This window comes from Carassius auratus, chromosome 2, assembly GCF_003368295.1.
Source record: "Carassius auratus strain Wakin chromosome 2, ASM336829v1, whole genome shotgun sequence".
NCBI classification, from domain to species: domain Eukaryota; kingdom Metazoa; phylum Chordata; class Actinopteri; order Cypriniformes; family Cyprinidae; genus Carassius; species Carassius auratus.
The window spans coordinates 859892-875791 of record NC_039244.1 but is presented as its reverse complement, the minus strand read 5'-3'; the positions used below and the strand labels follow the sequence as shown (position 1 = coordinate 875791).

The 15900-nt window shown below is 44.6% G+C and overlaps 1 protein-coding gene across 1 annotated transcript; it reads left to right on the top strand.

The window, feature by feature from the left end:
* Positions 1 to 4943: 4943 nt before the first annotated feature.
* LOC113040047 (tripartite motif-containing protein 16-like) lies at positions 4944 to 14720 on the top strand. The gene is made up of 6 exons (XM_026198274.1): positions 4944 to 5522; positions 12906 to 13001; positions 13081 to 13314; positions 13680 to 13839; positions 13980 to 14015; positions 14206 to 14720. The coding sequence occupies exons 1-6, from the start codon at positions 4944 to 4946 to the stop codon at positions 14718 to 14720; spliced, it is 1620 nt and encodes a 539-aa protein (XP_026054059.1).
* Positions 14721 to 15900: the final 1180 nt, after the last annotated feature.

Here is a 15900-nt window from a genome sequence, read left to right as displayed (position 1 = left end):
GAAACAGTAGGTGCGTTCAACTTAAAGCATGGCTACAGATGGCGATCAACAAGAGTCAAGTCGGGCAAAATTGCTTACCAGCATGTAATGCTTCAAGTCACATTGCAATCGGTTTGTGCAATGCTGCGAAAATTCGAACGCACCTAGTATTTGTTGTTTCTATACGGTTTCACACACTATTCTCAAAAAAAATAGGCAGTATGCACTGTATACTGGGCAGTAAACTAGTGTGCAATTTCAAACAGTCTAAGAAACTGTGCTTAGGGTGGATTGATAAGCATATATTCACAATGATATAATTCTGCTCAGTGAGAATGGTAGGGAATGCATTATAGGTCTAAACTCGTAGCTGCAGCAGTAACCAAACAATTAGTCATGAATGCAAAGAAATATTCATTTATTCAAAGTAATTTACTTTGAACCAGATTCACCATTCCTAGTCCTGTCAGGGATCTGCAAGAAATGGGACCCAAATGTAGAATAAGCAGACAAGGGTATTTTATTAACAAAACGTAGACTGGAACAGCTGGGGGAATTTGCAGTGAAACGGTTCAAACAAATGGGCAGGGCAGACAACAATACGGGCAGGAGGGATGACCGCAGAGACAGTCCGAGATGACCACGGGCTCGAGCACAAAGGAGGCAGCTCGAGAGGAAGGGCCAAGCAGACATAGGAAACCCATAGCTTCGAGTGAAACTCCAATGTCACCAGTCTAGTCGCCAGGTAGAGACTCACGAGACTTGACACGTGAGAGAGGGGAGCTGCTACCAGGCAGTGGGGTTCAGTAGCCAGGAAATCTGAGTGGGGGCAAGACAGGACAATACACGAAAACAAGAATAGACTCAAAACGACACAGACAATTGAAAACAAAGAGTGAACAAAAAGGCAAAATAACCAAAACTATCCAAAGAAGTTTAAAAACAAAAAGCCAGGATCCAAAAAGGAACTGCACTCTCAAACGGAGTAAATGAAACCCTAAAAAACCCACCACAAAACACTAGATTAGGATGTGCAAAAATCAAAAAAAAAAAAAAAAAAACAGATCGAGCCAAAAAGGAACCGAGGATATAGAACTAGACAAGAGATCAAAAACAACTTGAGCAAGATCAAAAGGATAAAGTCTGGCCCAAGAAACAGGTAAACACCAAAAAAATGAACCAGCAGAGACACAAGGAAAGAGAGCCCGATATATAGTGCAGTACACGTGGAGATCAGGTGAAAACAATCAAGCAGACAAGGGCTAAACAAGAGGGTGTGACCAGGGGTAACAAGGAGGTGGGACAAGAGGAGTATGTGGCAGATATGAACAGAGACAGAACCATGTGCTTAGACACAAAACAAACAAACAAATTCTGTCACGAAAACAACCTTGGGAGTAGCCTTTATGGCCTCTGGGGCCAACTCTTGATGCCTGAAGGGCCTTGGGACAAAATCAGGTGCCATGACCACATGGGCAGAGGGGGTGCATCCTTGGAAAAATAGTTCCAGAGATGCAAGAATGGATTCCGATACGGACTTGGAAGCACTCTCCAGGGCTTCAGAGATAGCCATTGGGCTGGACTCTGCCATGCCCTCCTGGGCTGTAAGGACAGGCACTGGGCTCGACTCTGACGTGCCCTCCTGGGCTGTAGTGTTGGACTCTAGAGGCTCCTGGACCGGTGCAGACTCTGGGGCTGGCACAGACACTGGAATGGGCTCAGAGGTTGGAGCTGACACAGGCTCAGGGGGTGCCATCTCAACAGCAAGCTCTGGGAACATGAATTATAGGATTGCCCCTCTTGGGCATGACAGGAGTAACCGGTGGTTCAGGTGAAGTTACAACGTCACGGATTCCTTCTCTAGGGGAGAGACAGCTGTTGAAGTGGGCAGCTTAGGGTGTGGTTCCACCAGGTTACATACTTCTGGGACCACTGGATATTTGACCACCTGACTAGGGTCCACCTGGATAATTGGCTCTGGAATGCCTGTGGCAGGCTGGCTTAACACTGGAATAACTGGAGTGGACTTGACTGACTCGGAGACAGATGCAGCATTCTGGACTGCACTCATCCTTCTTGCCCTATACTTCCTTGGAGTCAGAAGATGATCTGGGACTTGACTCTGTGAGGGTAAGAGAGCAGGTTGGTCTCTGCAATCTGGCTCTGGAATGACTGAAGACTGGACAAACTTGGGGATTGGTTCCAGACTGTATACCTCTGGACCCACTGAATACAAGACCAACTGAGTCTGATCCTCCTGGACCAATGTGTTAGAACTCTGACACTGGTCCTTCTGGACCACTGGAGGAGGGACTATCAGAATCAGGTCCTTTGGAACCATTGGAGTCTGGGGCACCTGACTAGTACCCTCAGGGGGCAATGGACGGGCAAACTCTTGACTCAGGCCCTCTTGGCGCAGTGTGCTTGGGACCTCTGAAAGAAGAGTGTTTGGCTGCACATTGGGTGCCCTCCTCTTCTTACGTCTTTGAGGGCTCAAATGTGCATGGCTTTCAGTTTCTGGGGTGACTTCAACACTTTGAAACAACTCTGGACTGACTGGCGTGGGCACGACCGGCTCTAGACTGACTGGCGTGGGCACAACTGCCCAATGGCGTGGGCACGACCGGCCTATGGTGTGGCAAGGGCAGATCTAACTGGCTCTGCTACTGATACAGCGTTCTGGGCAGCTCTCTTCCTCCTCAGTCTACGCTTCAACGTAGATGGAATAGGGTCTTGAATTTGACTCGGCATGGGAGGGAAGGTGGAATGGTCCCTGCAGGCAGACTCTGGGGGTGTAAGAATCTGCCAGTCTTTACGATGGTGAAAATATTTAGAAAATGTCCAATAATCTATGCCTCTTAGTTGCTCCATCTCCCATTGTGGTAGGGGATCATCCAAACAGAGATTAAAAGCCTCCTTTAGAGTGGAGTCCGGATACTCCAAGCCCCTTGCCATGGTCCAGAAAAACTGGGCAAATGAAACAACCTCCCGGCCCTGCTGGCGGAGCGATGCCACTGCCTGTTGGAGTGCCAGTCTCCCCTTAGAGGTACTGGGAGGAACAATACGGATGCTCATTGCTGGGTCCCACGCTGGCTGGTTCGTTCTTTCAGGGCTCTGCAAGAAATGGGACCCAAATGAAGAATGAGCAGACAAGGCTATTTTATTAACAAAACGTAGACTGGAACAGCTGGGGGAATTTGCAGTGAAACGGTTCAAACAGATGGGCAGGGCAGACAACAATACAAGCAGGAGGGATGACCACAGAGACAGTCCGAGATGACCACGGGCTCGAGCACAGAGGAGGCAGCTCCAGAGGAAGGGCCAGGCAGACACAGGAAACCCGTAGCTACGAGTGAAACTCAAATGTCACCAGTCTAGTCACCAGGTAAAGACTCACGAGACTTGACACGTGAGAGAGGTGAGCTGCTTTCAGGCAGTGGGGTTCAGTGGACAGGAAATCTGAGTGGGGGCAAGACAGGACAATACACAAAAACAAAACTAGACTCAAAACGACACAGACAATTGAAAACAAAGAGTGAACAAAGGCAAAATAACCAAAACTATCCAAAGAAATAAATCAGAGTTTAAAAACAAAAAGTCAGGATCCAAAAAGTAACTGCACTCTCAAACTGAGTAAATGAAACCCTAAAGAAAAAAGAAAGACAAAAACTAGATTAGGAAGTGCACAATCAAAAAACAAGAACTAGATCGAACTAAAAGGCCAAAAAGGAACCGAGGATATAGAATAACTAGACAAGAGATCAAAAGGATAAATTCTTGCCCAAAAAACAGGTAAACACCAAAAATGAACCAGCAGAGACACAAGGAAAGAGAGCCCAATATATAGTGCAGTACACATGAGGATCAGGTGAAAACAATCAAGCAGACAAGGGCTAAACAAGAGGGCATGACCAGGGGTAACAAGGAGGTGGGACAAGAGGAGCACATGGCAAACATGACCAAAGACAGAACCATGTGCTTAGACACAAAACAAACAAAGAAACATGAAACAGAAACAATATGGACAGGAATGTCAGGGCAGGATCCTGACAAGTCCAGGAGAGTCATTTTATCATTAAGTTTAATTTAATCTATAATTAAAAGCACTTGAATCAACTAGTCCAGGGCTGCGTTCAGCCCCGACAAAACGTTGCACAACGTTTTTTAAACAGAAACAGTATTACGTAGAACACACTGTTCTGAAGACGCAAGTGTTGCAACTATGGCAGCTGAGAAGGCCATTATTTGTGTTCTTTGTGAAGAATTTTCGGAGCCATCTATTTAGCCTCACATACTGACTTTATTTGTAGTTCAAATGGTTTTAATACCCTGTATTTTCTTTCTCATTTGTAGGAAAAGCACTTAATTACCATTGTTTATTTCTATACCAAATGTCATACACTTGCAATGAAGCTAAAAATATAAACAACTACATCATTATGTTGATACCCTATATTTTTACATTAAAACTTACGACAAACATGTCTTCTAATATCCTCAGTTGTTGCCTTTACCGAGCTGCAACGAACACATTTGTACATTATTTTCCTTGAAGCCACTGTGCAAGTTCACTTTAATACCGCGTGCTTTATATACATGTTGCTGCTGATTGGACTGCAGTTCAGACACACCCACCAAACAAGAGAAAACGCATCTCAAACCCCGTTGCACACCAGTGCACGCTGTTTCCAGGAAACATGACGTTCAGAAGGGAAATCGTATCAAAACGTTGCGCACCGTTTTGAACTTGAACATGCTTGGACTTTGTGTTTACTTTAATGACAGTCAGGTGTGTAGAAGAAACAGGATTGAGGAACCTGCTTTACAGACTCACAGACACACCTGTTTTACACACGTCACTCAAACACAGAACCAGGAAACAGAATCACATAAGTTCGGGGAAAGAGAAACTAATGTATCAGTTGAGCTGTTGAGTGTATGTGTCTCAGTATTTCTGCAGTAAAATGGCAGAAGCCAGAATTTCGGTGGATCAGAAGGAGTTCATGTGTCCAGTGTGTCTGGATCTCCTGAAGGATCCAGTGGCTATTCCCTGTGGACACAGTTACTGTAAGAGCTGTATTACAGACTGCTGGGATCAGGAGGATCAGAAGAGAGTCTACAGCTGTCCTCAGTGCAGACAGACCTTTAGTCCAAGACCTGCTTTAGCTAAAAATACTATCTTGGCTGAAATGGTGGAGAAACTGAAGAAGACCAGACTCTCTGATGACTGTGACGCTGGAGCTGGAGATGTGCAGTGTGACGTCTGTACTGGAAGAAAATACAGAGCCGTCAAGTCCTGTCTGGTGTGTCTGAACTCTTACTGTCAGAATCACCTCGAACAACATGAGAGTTTCTTTAGAGGAAAGAGACACAATCTGACTGAAGCCACTGGACGACTGAAGGAAATGATCTGCCAGAAACATGACAAGATCCTTGAGGTTTTCTGTCACACTGATCAGAAGTGTATATGTGTGCTGTGTACGATGGATGAACATAAAAACCACTACACTGTATCAGCTGCAGCACAAAGGACAGAGAAACAGGTATTTAACACTAGACACTGATGATATATTGCTGATACTCGTTTCATATGTGTTTATATCAGCACAATATGAAGAGCTCACAGCATTCACACATCACACAACAGCAGAAAAGAACAGCTGCAAGAAGAGTTTCACTGTATCCTGAAAATGCACTGTTAATCTTTATCAGCACAATCTTTCCTGTAATAGACTTTGGTTAAACAACAGAATAACGGAATGAACTATTCAACCGTTCTTTCACACACAAAAAAATACTTCTGTCAGTCAAAATACAAATTAAATGTAGTGACAGATGACTTTGTGTTGAGTAAATCTGACAGAATCCAGATGATTTCAGTCATTTATAGCTTCATTTAGTTCATCTATTGTCTGTTTAGAGGCGCCACTGAATTACATTAATTTCTTAGAACGCAAAAACACTGTCAGTCTGAAGCTCGATGTCTGCGTAAGTTTCACTTTTATGATACTTGTGCTTGTGTGAAATAGACCTTAACCTTCATGATAATTCATGTATGATATTAGTTAATGATCAGTCATCTCTTCTGGAGTTTGAACCTACTGCCTTTAGTTATCAATTCTCCACTGTTCCTGGATTCATCTCTTAACATGGTGATTTAATGACTCCAGATAGGCAGAAGTCAGATGGTTAGAATGGGCAACAATATATCATCCCCGCTGACCCTCAACACTGGTGCTCCTCAGGGCTGTGTCCTCAGCCCGCTCCTGTACTCCCTGTACACACATGACTGTACAACCACACACAAGCTCCAATGTCATGGTCAAATTCGCTTATCTACCTGCTACTACTTCATACCATCCAATGCAAATCCATGACATATTCTGTATCCAGTTCATGTAAAATCTGTGGCACCTCAGCATATTTTTATGCATATATAAGTTAACATAATGTAGAATGTGTAGTGGTAACTATGTGTATGTCAAGTCAAGTCACTTTTATTTATATACTGCTTTAAACAAAAAAGATTGTGTCAAAGCAACTGAACAACATTAATTAGTAGAACAGTGTGTCAATAATGCAAAATGACAGTTAAAGGCAGTTCATCCGTGAATTCAGTGATGTCATCTCTGTTCAGTTTAAATAGTATCAGTGCAAACATTTGCAATCAAGTCAACGATATCGCTGTAAATGAAGTGTCCCCAACTAAGCAAGCCAGAGGCAACAGCAGCAAGGAACCAAAACCCCATCGGTGACAGAAAAAAACCTTTTCAGTTGGGGGGCAAATTCTCCTCAGACCAGATGAAATCAGTAGCTCAATTCCAGGCTGCAGCAAAGTCAGATTGTGCAGAGGAATCATCTGTTTCCTGTGGTCTTGTCCTGGTGGTCTTAACATGTGTAGCAATAAAAACGTCATAATCGTGGGAAGGAGGAGGGGGGAATCGGCAGACATTCAAACAAAAACTTTAATTACAAAATAAACACAAAACAGTGCGACAGACCCTCGCGGGGAGTACCCATGAGACTGCACTGTACCCCCCCCCCCCCACAGGGGGGACCGCTCAGGGTGACCTGCGGGAACCTGGGGGTAGGACAGACGAGGCAAGAGAAAAGGACATGGAAGGATGAAAAGTGACAGAGACGAGAGAGGGGAGAGAGAACAAAAAAAACAATAAGTTCCGGTTTCCAGACGCACTGCCGTTCGGCCCTCCACCAGCTGGGTGAAATCCTCCTCGGTGCCTGGCGGTGGTACTGGACGCACCTCGATGGACGGCGATGGCTCCTCTGATTTTGGGCAGTCGGCAGGAGTCCCCCATTCCCTGCTGCTCCCCATAGATGATGATGGCAAATGGAGGCGACTCCTCGCTCCCTCATGGATGGCAGCTGCCCCTCGACATCACGGGTGGACGGCAGCAAGCTCCTCCGTCTCCAGCAACTAACTCCAGCCCACCGCCTTGAACGTCCATTGCGGCACACTTATTCCCCTAGCTTGATGTCACCGCGGGTTCACCCCAGCGGCGAGGGATCTTAAGCAGCGCATCCCTCCTTCTCTCGGGTTTCGGCACCAGTGTAGCAATAAAAACTTCACAATCATGGGAAGAAGGAGGCGTGAACCAGCAGACAATCAAAATCTCAACTTTAATAACAAAATAAACACAAAACATCCACTCGCGGACGACTGTCGCGCACAAATAAAAACCAAGCACAAAATAAAGTCCAGGCCTGGTCCTCTCTCGTCCTTCACTGTCGTCGCTCCTCTTTTTTAATCCTTCCAATCTCTTCCGTGGGACTCGAGACCGGTGGGTCGAGCAGGTGTCGGTCATTTCCAATCACTCCACCAGCCTTGCTCCGTCTCCACGGCTCTCGGCCTCACCCCACTCGCCACAGCAGGGGATCTGTATCTGGGGCTCTAGTTGTCCTGGTCTCCGCTGCTTTCAGGGCTGTAGAGGTCCTTTCTAGGGGCTGATCCACCATCTGGTCTGGATATAGACAGGCCTATCTAAAGGGTTGATGGTCCCACCTAGTGATCAACTGTAAAAATAACAAATTTTACCTCTTCCCAAAAGGGAAAACCACAAACAATCAAGAATGCATGATTATATGGTGTCATGGCTTTGCAATCCAAAAATGTAGTTATAATAGAAGTCAATGGGGCAAAAACAGCCACCAACAACAAATTAGGTAGAAAACATTTAAATCTAATGCTGCACAAAAACTAAAAATGCATCAAAGCCAATGTTGCTACTAATCTTTGACATGCCCAAGACTGTTATAAAAAGTTTTTAAAAAATCCAGCCACTTTTTACTTTTATATTGAAAATAAGTCATTTTGTGTGTTTTTTCCCCAAAATCAGTGACAACATTTATGTTCTTGGCAATTAAAGAATTAAAATCTTGGATTTAAAAAAAAAAACATTTGGTAGATTTGATCAGGACTGAAGTTGATTAACAGATCTATGCAAAAACATTTTAGAAAAAATATGAATCTGACACATTTTTACAGCAGTTTAATTGAGTGGATGTTTTCATCACGAACATAACGAAAGGGTAGTGAATTTGAACAATGCACAAGGGTTAAATAGTTTTGGGACATGACCTAAAGATAACGACGAGTTAATGATACTGAGAAGCGGTTCTTCGGCTACAGGTAACAACTATTTCAGTAATTTAGTGGGTACAGTATCTAGTAAACATGTTGTTGGTTAAGATACAGTGATAAGTTTATCTAGCTCTTCCTGTCCTATAGTTGTAAAGCACTGCAGCACTGATATATTAAACGCTGTAGAATCTACATTTGTTATTGTATTTCTGATGTTATCTATTTTATCAGTGAAGAAAATCAAAGTTGTTACTATGAAACGTTGGTGGAATATTTGAATCATGTAGCGTCTGGTAATTTGTTAATTTAGCCACTGTGCTAAATAAAAACCTTATATTGTTTTAGTTATTTTCTATGAGTTGTGTATGTGCTCTGCCCTAGCAGTTTTTAGAGCCTGTCTATAGCTGGACATACTGTGTTTCCATGCAATTCTAAAAATTCCAAGTTAGTTTTTCTCCATTTGCGTTCAAGACTACGAGTTACTTTCTTGAGACAGTGAGTATTACTGTTATACCATGGCACAGTATGTTTTTCTCTTACCTTTTTCAATTTGAAGGGGTCAACAGCATTTAATGTATTAGAGAAAATAGTGCCAATGTTGCCAAACATTTCGTCTAGTTCATGTGTATTTATGGTTCCAAATAGCAGTTGAGATAGATCAGGCAGGTTATTTGCTAATCTGTCTTTGGTGACTGTAACAATAGTTCTGCCCAGACGGTAACACTGAGACATATAGTTAATATCAGTGATACGCAGCATGCACGATACAAGGAAATGGTCTGTAACATCATCACTTTGAGGTACAATATCTATATCAGTAAGATCGATTCCATGCAATATAATTTAATCTAGTGTATGATTAAAATGATGAGTGGGCCCGGTGACATTTTACTTAACTACAGAAGAGTTTTTTAGGTCAGTAAATGCAAGTCCTAATGCATCATTTATATTATCAACGTGAATATGGTGGTCTATACACAGTAGCCAGTGCAAGAGATACATGTCACACTGTCTGGGTTGTGTTCCCTGGGTTTCCACTAGGTGTCCTCCTTTCCCACGGTGTCTGTCACCTTATCACTTCCTGTTCCCTTATTTGGTCACCTTCCTCCTTGTTTTAGGTAATTGATTGTTCCCCACCTGTCTCCAGTTCCCTCATCATCCTTCTGTGTATTTATACCCGGTCTGTCTGAGTCTGTGTCACGGAGTCCTTGTCTAATGTTCATGTTAATCCATAGTCTTGCCCTTGCTGTGTGTTCTTGTCTGTTCTTGATTATGTTTTGATTCTCTGGTTTTGACCCTGCCTGGACTGTTTACCTTTTGGATTTGCCCTTTAATAAAATCTCATACCTGCATTTGGATATCTCCTCGTTTCCTGTATCACCGTACGTGACAGAACGACTCCGTCAACACGAGATCCAGCGGTATGTCGTTTTTTCCGTTCCCCAGCCAAGATGGCGGAGCGGAGAACAAGGTATCTTCTGTTGACCGCCCTCCGCCAAGAGGGCAATGAAGTGGGTGCCCTGGCACAGGTCTTCTGGTCCCTGGCCGAGGGTATGGGATACAACGATGCGGCCCTAAAGGACTATTTCAATGGCGAGCTGGATGATCCAGTGTCTCAGGAGGAGATGGCAAATTTAGAGACACTGGAATTCTGGGAGTTTGTCTCTTATTTGCAGCATAGGCTTCTGTTGGATCCCCCAGCCACTCCTGTCCCTTCCGGTGGGATGGCCGCCGGTCCAGTGCCACTGCCCAAAATGGCCACCGGTCCAGCGCCACAGCCCAAGATGACCACCAGCCCAGCGCCACAACACCAGGTGGTCGCCAGAGTCGAGTCAGGCACCAGTGAACACTCCAGAGTCGAGTCAGGCTCCAGTGAACTCTCCAGAGTCGAGTCAGGCTCCAGTGAACTCTCCAGAGTCGGGTCAGGCTCCAGTGAACTCTCCAGAGTCGGGTCAGGCTCCAGTGAACTCTCCAGAGTCGAGTCAGGCTCCAGTGAACTCTCCAGAGGTGAGTCAGGCTCCAGTGAACTCTCCAGAGTCGAGTCAGGTTCCAGTTGACCCTCCAGAGTCGAGTCAGGTTCCAGTTGACCCTCCAGAGTCGAGTCAGGTTCCAGTTGACACTCCAGAGTCGAGTCAGGTTCCAGTTGACCCTCCAGAGTCGAGTCAGGTTCGAGTTGACCCTCCAGAGTCGAGTCAGGTTCCAGTTGACCCTCCAGAGTCGAGTCAGGTTACAGTGAACTCTCCAGAGTTGAGTCAGGTTACAGTGAACTCTCCAGAGTCGAGTCAGGTGGCAGGGCTAGTCACCGCTGACCTTCCAGAGTCAGGGCTAGTCACTGCTGACCTTCCAGAGTCAGGGCTAGTCACCGCTGACCTTCCAGAGTCAGGGCTAGTCACCGCTGACCTTCCAGAGTAAGGGCTAGTCCCCGAGGACCTTCCAGAGACAAGGCTGGTCACCGTTGACCTTTCAGAGTCAAGTCAAGTAACTGGTGATCTTCAAAGACAGAGTCAAGTCCCTGTTGATCTTCAAGGACTGTGTCAAGTCACTGGTGATTTTCAAGGACTGAGTCAAGTCACCGGTGATCTTCATGAACAAGTGCCAGTCACCAATGATCTTCGCGAGCAGAGTCAGGCCAGCACCGATCTTCTGGAGTCCAGTAAAAACACCAGGGGTTTACCAGAGCTTTGTCGTTCCACTGGTCCGGCCGCACGGAGGTCTGCTCCGCCCTGGGGGACTCCGGATTCAACCACAGGGGTGTGGTGGTCTTCTGCTCTGCCCTGGGAGGCTTCCGCCCGGACCACACAGTTGTGGTGGTCTTCTGCTCCACCCTGGGGTACTCCGGCATCGACCACAGGGACGTGGGGGTCATCTGCTCCGCCCTGGGGGACTCTGACGTCGACCACAAGGACGTGGTGGTCTTCTGCTCCGCCCTGGGTGGTTTTTAGCCCTGACTACACGATTGTGGTGGTCTTCTGCTCCGCCCTGGGGGACTCTGACGTCAACCACAAGGACGTGGTGGTCTTCTGCTCTGCCCTGGGTGGCTCTTGCCCTGACTACACAGTTGTGGTGGTCTTCTGCCCCACCCTGGAGGACTCTGGCCTCGGCCACACGGTTGTGGTGGTCTTCTGCTCCGCCCTGGGGGGGCTTCCGCCCTGATCACATGGTTGTGGTGGTCTTCTGTTCCGCCCTGGTGGGCGCCACGTAATGTCCTTCATGGACTTTTGTTTTGTGTTTCTTTTTTTCTGTATGTTCCCCTCTGTGAGCCTGGCCCTCCGTCCCACCCCCTGAACCTCCTTCGGTCCTCCTCCCTCCTGGTCTCCCTGTTTTGTGTTTACATTCTGGTGCCTGTTCCTCATGTTTTTCTTTTCTGGCCCTCCGTCCATCCCCCTGAGCCTCCACCTGTCCACCTCCCTCCTGGTCTCTGTTTTGTGTCTATCGTGGAGCGTCTGGGAGCCGCTCCGTAGAGGGGGGGTACTGTCACACTGTCTGGGTTGTGTTCCCTGGGTTTCCACTAGGTGTCCTCCTTTCCCACGGTGTCTGTCACCTTATCACTTCCTGTTCCCTTATTTGGTCACCTTCCTCCTTGTTTAAGTTAATTGATTGTTCCCCACCTGTCTCCAGTTCCCTCATCATCCTTCTGTGTATTTATACCCGGTCTGTCTGAGTCTGTGTCACGGAGTCCTTGTCTAATGTTCATGTTAATCCATAGTCTTGCCCTTGCTGTGTGTTCTTGTTTATGTTTGGATTCTCTGTTTTTGACCCTGCCTGGACTGTTTACCCTTTGGATTTGCCCTTTAATAAAATCTCATACCTGCATTTGGATCTCTCCTCATTTCCTGTATCACCGTATGTGACAATACATTAGATTTATTTTGCATGTCTGACAGAATTACATTAAGCAGAAGTCTTATATATACTTCTGTCCGTCAAAATACAAGTTAAATGCAGTGACAGATGACTTGTATTCAGTAAATCTAACAGAATCCAGATGATTTCAGTAATTTATTGCTTCACTTAGTTTATCTATTGTATTTTTAATAATCAGCCGAAACACTATCATCTATTGTATTTTTAATAATCAGCCGAAACACTATCAGTCAGAAGCTCTACGTCTGTGTCAGTTTCACTTTTATAATACACTTCTGCGAAACAGACCTTAACCTTCATGATAATTCATGTATGATAGTGGTTAATGGTCAGTCATCCTTTCTGGAGTTTGAACCTACAGACGTTAGTTATCAGCTCCACTATTCCTGGAATCATCTGTTCACATGATGATTTAGTGGCAGTAGTTTTCTGTCAGATTGACTATCATCTGTTTGTCCTGCAGAAGCAGCTGAAGGAGACTCAGAAGACGTTCCAGCAGAGAATCCAGCAGAGAGAGAAAGATCTCCAGCAGCTGAGAGAGACTGTGGAGTTTCATAAGGTGAGTCTGGAGAAGAAGAGAAGTTTGTCTCCGTCTCAGTTCAGACTCACTGAAGCTGAATCACTGTGTGTCCTAACAGCGCTCTGCACAGACAGCAGTGGAGGAAAGTGAGAGGATCTTTACTGAGCTCATTCGCTCCATTGAGAGAAGCCGCTCTGAGCTGATACGACTGATCAGAGATCAGGAAAAGACTGCAGTGAGTCGAGCTGAAGAACGACTGGAGCGACTGGAGCAGGAGATCAATGATCTGAGGAGGAGAGACGCTGAGCTGGAGCAGCTTTCACACACACAGGATCACATCCAGTTCCTGCAGGTAACACACATCTAGAAGAACAGGTTCATAGTGGACTTGAGCAGATTCTGCTTTGACAGAGACAGTCTGATCTGATCTTCTTCTGAAAGAGACGCCACTTACAAATGGCTTTCAGCTTTCAGAAATGGCATTCTCTGGAAATAATTTTTAGAAATCCATGTCCTGTAAAATAATGTGCTTGTTTAATTCTAATCTAGACTACTGGTGAGATCAGGTATTATGAAGACTAGCAAATATTTGCCCCAATATATTTATATTTATATTCAGTTACTCGAGGAGGAGAGTTACTAAAGATCAAATCTGATGTTCCTGAAGGTTACTGAGTGAAGTGTGGAGCTGATGAGTTTGATTTCTGTTTTCTGTAGAGTTTCCAGTCTCTCTCAGCACCTCCTGAATCTACAGACAGAAATTATGATCTCTTCAGTTCTCTCGTCTCTTCTGATGCTCTGAGCGAATCTGTCCATCAGATGAGAGACAAACTGGAGGATTTCTGCAAAGAGGATCTCAAGAAGATTTTAGACAGAGGTAAAGTCCTGGAGATTCATCTGCTCTCAGATACCAGTCCATCATCATCTCATATCATGGAGAACATCATATTAGAAATGTGTTAGGAATAGATACAGGATCATGAGAATCACACTGTTCATGTCTGTTGATTTCCACAGTTGCATTCATCAGGATCAGGAGCGACTTCCTTCAATGTAAGTCAGTAAGAAAACAAGCATAACAACTTCTGTGTGTTCATGTTCTTCCTGTAGAAGGAGAAAGAAGAGTTTTATAAATGATGATGTGCACAGATATCTGTTCATCTGAGACACTGATGATACACCTAACATGAAGAGATCAAACAGATTCATAATTCCTGATTCTGATGTGTTTTATCTCCATCAGATTCCCATCAGCTCACTCTGGATCTGAACACATTGAATAAACTCCTTTGTCTGTCTGAGAACAACAGAACGATCACTAACACTAACACAGTCCAGCCGTATCCTGGTAATCCAGACATATTTGATCTGTGGCCTCAGGTGTTGTGTAGAGAGAGTGTGTGTGGACGCTGTTACTGGGAAATTGAGTGGAGCGGACGTGTGTGTATGTCAGTGTCATATAAGAGCATCGGCAGGAAGGGAGGTATTGAGTGTATGTTTGGATATAATGATCAGTCCTGGGGTTTGTTCTGTTCCCCTGACAGTTACTCACTCATACACAATAACAGAGTGACTGCTCTCTCTGTGAAGCCCATCAGCAGGAGAATAGCAGTGTTTGTGGATCACAGAGCAGGAACTCTGTCCTTCTACAGCGTCTCTGACACAATGAGCCTCATCCTCACAGTCCAGACCACATTCACTCAGCCGCTCTATCCTGGGTTTAGTGTTGGTTCTGGATCATCAGTGAAACTGTGTTGATGAATAAAAATAGGCTGATGAGAGATTCTACCCATAATTCTTTGAGCTGCATGATTAATCAAGGCAAGGCAAGTTTATTTATATAGCACATTTCATACACAATGGTAATTCAAAGTGCTTTACATAAAAGAAAGTAAAATAATCATGAAGAAAAGTAATAACAAAAATTAAAACAAGCAATTTTAAAACTTTTAAAATGATTAAGACATTTACTTAAAATGAATTTAAAAACAGTTAGAAAATGATTTTACATTAAAAAAAAACAGTGAAAATACAGTGCAATCAGTTCGGACATAGCACAGTGCTCATTCAATAAATGCACAGCTAAACAGATGAGTTTTGAGTCTAGATTTAAATGTGACTAGTGTTTTAGCACATCTGATCTCTTCTGGAAGCTGATTCCAGCTGCGGGCAGCATAGTAACTAAAGGAGGACTCCCCTTGTTTTGTGTGAACCCTTGGTATTTCTAACTGACTCGATCCTAATGATCTGAGTGCTCTGTTAGGCTTATATTCAGTGAACATATCTGCAATATATTTCTGTCCTAGGTCATTTAGTGACTTATATACGAGTAAAAGTACTTTAAAATCAATCCTAAATGTAACTGGAAGCCAGTGTAAGGACCTGAGGACTGGTGTGATATGCTCAGATCTTCTGGTTCTAGTCAGAATCCTGGCAGCAGCGTTCTGGATGAGCTGCAGCTGTCTAATGGTCTTTTTGGGAAGGCCGGTGAGGAGCCCATTACAATAGTCCACCCTGCTGGTGATGAAGGCATGAACAAGTTTCTCCAAGTCTTGACTGGAAACAAAACATCTAATTCTTGCAATGTTTTTTAAATGATAGTATGCTGATTTAGTTACTGCTTTGACATGACTACTGAAACTAAGCTCTGTCTCCAGAATCACACCAAGATTCCTGACTTGATTTTTAGTTGTTTGACCCCTAGAGTCAAGGTATGCATTCACCTTGAACACTTCATCTTTGTTTCCAAATGCAATGACTTCAGTTTTTTCCTTATTTAACTGAAGAAAGTTCTGGCACATCCAACTATTAATTTCATCAATGCATTGGCAGAGGGAGTCAATGGGGCTGTAGTCATTTGGAGATAAGGCTAGGTAAATCTGGGTATCATCAGCATAGCTGTGATAGGCAATTCGGTTCTTTCTCATTATTTGACTTA

Excerpts from the sequence above, each read along its gene's own strand:
- LOC113040047 (XM_026198274.1), top strand. The coding sequence starts at position 4,944 with ATGGCAGAAGCCAGAATTTCGGTGGATCAGAAGGAGTTCATGTGTCCA. Across the intron at positions 5,523-12,905 it reads CACAAAGGACAGAGAAACAG|AAGCAGCTGAAGGAGACTCA; the intron begins GTATTTAACACT and ends TTTGTCCTGCAG. Across the intron at positions 14,016-14,205 it reads CAGGAGCGACTTCCTTCAAT|ATTCCCATCAGCTCACTCTG; the intron begins GTAAGTCAGTAA and ends TATCTCCATCAG.